The following is a 6,868-nucleotide window of genomic DNA, read 5'->3' on the forward strand; positions in this document are numbered from 1 at the left end:
GGGGGGCGCAGGACAGCCTGATGGCCGCCGTGAAACCCGCCCTGCAGCACCTGGTCAAGGTAAGGGCGAGGCAGGCCGCAGGCCTGGGGCGAGGGGAGGGGAGGAGAGGAGGGGCCGGCGGCGGCGTCCCCGTCCCCGCAGGCCTGGGGGCACCGCGCGGCGGGGAGCGGGACACTGAGGTGAGCGGCGTCTTGAGTGAACCGTCTGTGGGGAAACTGCTGCAGGGAGGGGCCCTGGAGAGGCTGCACAGCTCTGTGCCGAGCCGTTCATCGCCAGGGTTGACCTCTGGCCAAGCTCCCGAGATAGCGTGACGGTTTTGACCCGCCCAGCTCGCTTTATGCACTGGAGGCATAATTTATAGCGACTGTAATTTAGCACATTACTCCGCTTCCAGTTCCTTCTGTTCTGTGTCCCTTTTAATAGGTGCTTGCTGAGTCTAATCCCGGCCGATACGGCTTCCTCTGGCACTGGTTTGATGAGATCTATGTCCTTCTGGATTTGCTGCTCCAGCAGCACTATCTGGCCAGGTGCAGCGCCTCCTTTTCTGAAAACTTCTATAGCTTAAAGAGGATACCGATAGGAGATTGCAGACAGCAGCCTCTGGCCACTGCTGGCCTGCCAAAGAGGCAGCACTGGAAGTCTCTCCTCTTGCTGGTTCTTGTTCCTTACCTGAAAGGAAAGCTAGAGAAACTGGTGTCTAGCCTGAGGGAAGAGGATGAGTACTCCATCCACCCTCCATCGTCGTCCTGGAAGCGCTTTTACAGAGCATTTCTAGCTGCCTACCCCTTTGTAAACATGACCTGGGAGGGCTGGTTTCTTGTCCAGCAACTGTGCTATATCCTCGGGAAAGCTCAGCATCATTCACCCATGCTGAGGCTGGCTGGCGTTCGCCTCGTCAGACTGACTGCAGAGGACATCAAGGCCCTGGAGAAGAAATTGGCTGGAGCCACCTCAAGTCAAACACACAGGTATGTCAGAACATGGCTTAGCCGCTGCTTTCTAGAGGGTTCTGTAGATGCGTTAATTTGGAGATGATGCTGCAAGTAAAACTGTCTTGTTCTCCAGAAATTCTTCAAGATGAAGTTTACCTCTGGCAAACCGTGCTCCAAAAGGGTATATCGTTAGTGTGAATAAGGAAACAAGTAGCAGGGATTAGCTTCACATGATTTTGTGGTAATAAAATTGCAGTGTTGGGGGGGGGGAGGGGCGGGGTTGGCACTCCAGCCTTTATCCTGTTCAGTCTTCACCTGCACTTTTCTGACAAGGCAAGTAGACTGCAACAATATTGCTAAAAGGACTGAAACTTAGCTCTTTGATTTTTCTGAGCAGCAGCTAGTCATGACCATGCTTAATGTCCTGTAAAATGATGATCCATGAGTGAAATGCTCTATGGTCCAGGTCCCCTCAATCCAAACTCTTCCAATTTAGACTTCTGAACAAAACAGGACTTGAAGCTTTCTTAAAATACAAAGAACCTGAGAGAAACATCCTAGCAGATGCCTCATTACAAACATGGGATACGTTGACCAACTTCCTTAGCATTAAGAAGCTGTATGAAGCAGTGACTGACTCCCCAGGTCCTTTTTGCGTTGGTTTGCAGGTGGACAAATATGCAGTAGTAACGATTTCTCCGTATCTTCTCTCTTTTACAGCATTAAAACACAAGTGCAGTCAGCAGCGAGGAAAGCGTTGGGTGGCATCGCCTTCTCCCTGTCCACCGGGCTGTCCGTCAGTGTGTTCTTCCTCCAGTTCCTGGACTGGTGGTACTCCTCAGAAAACCAAGAGACGATCAAATCTCTGACAGCGCTCCCTACTCCTCCACCCCCTGTACACCTCGACCACGGGGCCAGCTCAGCTCTCTTACCCAAACTGAAGACCGTGTGCCCTCTGTGCCGCAAAATTCGCGTCAATGCTACCGCCCTGTCCACGTCCGGCTTTGTGTTTTGCTACCGCTGTGTGTACAGTTACGTGAAGACTCACCAGCGCTGCCCGATCACAGGCTACGCCACAGAGCTGCAGCACCTTGTCAAACTGTACTCTCCTGAGAGCTGAAAGGCCTGCCCTGGGCTTTCAGAGATACGTCTCTGAGGCTAGCAGCTGGGTAGCAGCGAGCTTAAATTCGCCCCTTCTTATGTCCCATAGAACACTTTTGACCACTACAGCTCATCGTTGAGCTCTAAAGCTCCTTTGAACTTGGTGGTACAGCAGAGCTTTGCTGCCTTTGTGAATTCTGGTAGGGCTCTCCCCGTTGTTTATTAGCTGCTCAAACATCCTGTGACAGTTTCAGAGGGATCGGACAGCCACAATCTGTCAGCCAGCACAGAGATGCCTTCAAAGACCAACCAAAAGGGAAGAAACATTGATTTGGATAAGAAGAATGCAGATGTGAGGATCAAAGAGCGTCCCTGGTAAAAGCCCTGCTCGAGGGCATGAGCCAGCAAATTAAAGAGGTAGGGAAAATTCTCTAGGTGAGTTATTCCTCCCTTAGCAGCTTCCCAGGCGCTCGTGCTGCCCGGGGCGAGCTCTGGCACCAGTGCTTGTCAAAGAGGTAGAGACAGGCTTAAACCTCTCCTCTGATCGTGCTATTCTTAAGAGTCTCCCTGCGTTTTCAGGCTACTCACCTCTGAATTGCGAACATCGCACCCCTAATTCCCATCAACAGTTCTAAATTAAGACTTTCCTCTCTTTAAAGGAACAAGGGGTGATGTGTACAAACAAGGATACAAGAGGGAGGTTACATTTTCTGCACAAGGGAGAAAAATGACAAACCAGATTAAAGCAGCAACTGTGCCAATTGATGAGAGTTGGGTTTTGTTAAGTCTTTGAATCTGTTATTATCTGCTTTCATAAAGCAAAATTGTTTCTTGATTGAGAACCTAACTTAGTTCTTTTCTGAGGATTGGAAAAACAGAGCTTGCTCCTCTAGAGGCTCTATTTACATATGGGAGACTAGACTAAAACTGCTTTCATCTTTGCAGATGATGATAATGGATATAAGATTAGTATTTTGTAGGCTGGGAATCTTTAACGTCTATGTTTAAGTATTACATTGCAATTATTCCAGTCCCAACCATGTAGCACATTCATAGCATAAGAAAGCATCCTTTAATTGAACAGAGGAGAAAAGAAAACGTGTGTGACGTTATGGCTGGTTCTTGCTTGACACCTGATTTTTCACGGGGAAGGTTTTTTCCTGACTCGGCTCTAGGGAGCAGCAGTTCGCTACTACCGAGTAGTTCCACTACTCATCACGGTGACTTTGCTTATAGAATATGAAGAGTAAAGTTTGCTGCACGAAGTACAAGGTCCTTCCAGATTAAGAGATACGTTCTAACATTTAATCCACTGAACCAGTCATCTCATTTTCCCCCCACTTTAGCTCTGCTTCAGAAGATAAAAATCTCTAACATCCTCCCTCACCTGCAAGCAAGAGAGCAAGGTTATTGAATAACGTGAGAAAATACAGTAATTTGCATCCTCCCGAAGATGCTCTGGAAAACACCTGTTGTAACAAATGAGATTTGTCCCCGACGCTTGTCTTACTATCTCTATACAACTTCTGCCTGTGCCACTATGAAATGATAATAAACTGTCTCATTTCTCCTTTCTCCAGTAGTTACGGGATCCATAAAGACACTTCCTTTAGAAAGCCAGTAAGAGCACACACATCTTACTGGAAAAGAAATCGCATCAAGGTGTGAGATTTTCCGAGATTTCAAATCACTCTTAACATAGCCGGCTTTGGGCTGGATACTAATTCACATCGCTTGCTACATCAGTTTTGCTTCATACACAGAGATCATCATCCCTGTGAAAAACCAGCATCCAAGATGCTCCGCTGCTGCTGGACGGTCTTACAATAACCTGTCTGATTAGACAGACGGCGGCCTGATTGTCCCGTTGACTCTAGTGCAACCGCTCATTTAAATAAGGGCTGAAGGATTTGCCTGACGAGTCAGTTTCAGGATAGGTTTATTTTCCTTTTATCCTTCCTATACTTTCCAAATTATCTGTCTGCTGCTCAGTGAGGAGCTGGGCAGACCTGGGACAGAAGACTGACTGATGCCGACTCACCCGCCAGCACTGCAGAGCTCTTGGGCAAGTTCTGCACCATCCTCCGCTCTAGCCCAGAAGGATTCACCAACTGCTGGACAGCACAACCGAGTTGCCTGCACGCACGCCGCTCCAGGGCCTCTACACCTCCTTCTCCCAGAGTTAATCCCTCTTCCTCTCTCCAGAACGGCCACCAGATGCCTGCCTGCCAGGCCCTGGCTGCCTTCCACTCCACCTCTCCCCACACCACGCTGCGCAACGCCCTGTCCCTGCCAAACTTGGATTTGGCCAACTCCACGGCAGCTCTGAGACCCGCACAGAACCACCCACATCTAAGCCTCACAGTTCCGAACAGCTGTAATTACTCTTGGAATATTAAATTGCTCTTTAATGCCTAGCTGACTAACAGGCGTTAAGCCCACAATGGTGACAGGCTCAGCAGTTACCTGGCAGATTTTATTGTGTTCCTGCAGATGGCTGCAGAATACCAACTTGGATTTGACTGCTTCTTCTAACCCTCCTGTCCTTAGTAGCCAAATACATACCCATTTATCAGGTTTATTGCTCTAAAACAAACCTACGAAACTGATCCGCGTTATACAAACATTCCTGTTTATCTGCTTTTTAACTGTAATAGTGTTACTAAAGCCATGACGGTCTAAAGACAGACAAGAAAAGATTTTTTCAAGGAACACCAACTTTATTAAATCAACCTTTGGACTTACATACTGATTTGTGACTTCTATACGGTCAGGTATCATTTATGCATTCAGGATGCTTTGTTCTGTTGCTTAATACAATTACATCAACATTAACAGCAGCACTGGAGTTGCCCAGTACATTACTGTCAGAACTTGACTTTGCAAGTCTTTTAAAAATGCTTAGTAAACCTCAACTCATCTAGACACTCTCAAAAAATTAGTGCATTAGCAACTGAGTTGCTTTCCCTACTTCTTTAACAGAAATCACATGGCTTCTGTTAAGAGAAAACCACCATAACTATACTCCTAGGTACATATTCCCCATAGAAGCTTCCTTCTCCACAGGAAGAGAGAAATGAATGTAAAGCTGCCACCAAGACCTGGAAGAGAATAAGAACTAGATTAGAGAATAGCTCCGTATCTTTTCCTGTACTTGCTTGATTAGCCCAGCCTTCCCCCCACCCCCCACCCCCAAAAGGGCTGCACTTCATCCAGAGCAGAGCGCCAGAGCCAGGCCTGACACCACAACTCGCTTCCAAAAATACTCCTGCCTCAGCGCTGGCAATCACTAGATAAGACAGCTGAACCAACTGCTAAGGAGGTGTCTACAGGACAGGCAGCTCAAACTCCATTTTATGGAGCCTGCATTGCATTTACAAACGGAGAAGATACAGTGGCAGAGTATCTGGAGTTCCGTAAGCCATGTCCCACAGAGGAGAAAAAACAAGAAACCCCTCTCACTGCAAGCTCGGTACTAAACCCAGCATTGCAGCAAGACACACGAATCCAGACAAGTATTTGCACTACTCCCTTTTCAAATCAAGGTTTTGTTTTTCTGCCGGTAAAGGAAATTGCTAAAAATTCTTAATATTTTTTCAATATTTTTAGGGTGCATCAAAAAGTTTCAAGAAGCAGCAAAGCTGTTTACTCTAGATGAGCTTAGCCTAAATAAGCTCAGAGAGAAGATTACGTGATCATGCCCTGGTCAGAGCAAAGACACAAAGTCTCAGCAATACCAGTTCAGACTATACTTCGCTCATCATTGCTTTGGGCAAATTTATTTCCGTTCATTAAGGAGCTTGCTCCCAAGTCATGAACTAGAAAAGTTTTTTTTCCTAGAGGAAAAAGCAAACACACATACACCTCCCCACCCCCAACAAACACAGATTAATTATTTTCAGGATCACATGGCTTTCTACAGGACAGTTTGCAATAAGTTAACACTGACCCTTGGGAGATGAGACCGGAGTGGCTGTTTCACAAGCCTGAAAAACTGAGCCCCAAGTTGCTATTTCTACCTTCCTGTACCCACCTCTGTCGCAACAGCAGCACGGAGGCGGCGGTACTTTGCACCATCAGTACGGAGGTAGTCTCTCCATGCAGAGCTTGTTCGTTCAGCTGTGTGCAGGACAAAGCCATGTTGGTTGAGTAACGCAGGCAAAGGCTTTCCATTTCCCCTTCCCAAACACCATTAGCTAAGCCAGCAAAACCCCTCTTTTTCCTCCTGACACACCCATACACATTGGTCCCTTTTGCTGCCACCCCACAAGGCGGAAGAGACTCCAAATAGGCATTAATTAAAGCTTTGGCTGATCTGCAAGCATGCAACAGATAAAAGGAGCTGATTTAAGTTTTATGCTCATCCATGAATTAAGTGTGTGGTTTTTTCTCCTTATCTCCTAGTGTTACAGATAACAAGGGGATGAAGCACATTTAGCAGGGGAGCAAAGGAAGGGAGGAGGGGGACATCTCTGATAGAACCAAGCTGGAGCTAGGGAAGGTAGGTCACAAGTTGGGATTCCGAGAAGCTCAAGGAGAGCCAGTACCAGGCAAAACCAAGAGGAAAAAAAAGTCATACCTTAAATGTTGCTGAAGTCAGCGGCTCTCCAAGGGTCCAGAGGCCTATTTTGATCTAGCCCTTCCCTCATGCCACCCATTTGCACCCTATTTCTCATCTCCCTCCTTGCATTCCCCCCCTTGCAGCCCTTCAGTCCCCAGATCCTCCGCCCCTGTCCACCCAATCCCCCTCAGCCCCCAATGCCCTGCCCTGCTCAGCCCCCTGCATCCCCCTATCCCCCAGATATCCTGCCCCTGTCCTGCTCGTCACCCCCACC

The 6,868-nt window shown here is 47.7% G+C and overlaps 1 protein-coding gene and 1 long non-coding RNA gene across 2 annotated transcripts; one reads left to right on the top strand and one right to left on the bottom strand.

Annotated features, from left to right (window-relative positions):
• Positions 1 to 7: 7 nt before the first annotated feature.
• PEX12 (peroxisomal biogenesis factor 12) lies at positions 8 to 3,609 on the top strand. Its single transcript, XM_009286968.1, has 4 exons — positions 8 to 59; positions 424 to 968; positions 1,653 to 2,450; positions 3,380 to 3,609. The coding sequence occupies exons 1-3, from the start codon at positions 21 to 23 to the stop codon at positions 2,050 to 2,052; spliced, it is 984 nt and encodes a 327-aa protein (XP_009285243.1). The 5' UTR covers positions 8 to 20; the 3' UTR covers positions 2,053 to 2,450; positions 3,380 to 3,609.
• A 389-nt stretch (positions 3,610 to 3,998) lies between these two features.
• LOC103905335 lies at positions 3,999 to 6,722 on the bottom strand. Its single transcript, XR_657943.2, has 3 exons — positions 6,613 to 6,722; positions 6,067 to 6,152; positions 3,999 to 5,134 (listed from the first exon to the last, which is right to left on the bottom strand). It is a non-coding gene; the product is annotated as an uncharacterized LOC103905335 (long non-coding RNA).
• Between the last annotated feature and the right edge of the window lie 146 nt (positions 6,723 to 6,868).

The sequence above is a fragment of the Aptenodytes forsteri genome, unplaced genomic scaffold (assembly GCF_000699145.1).
Source record: "Aptenodytes forsteri isolate BGI_AS27 unplaced genomic scaffold, ASM69914v1 Scaffold188, whole genome shotgun sequence".
Taxonomy (NCBI): Eukaryota; Metazoa; Chordata; class Aves; order Sphenisciformes; family Spheniscidae; genus Aptenodytes; species Aptenodytes forsteri.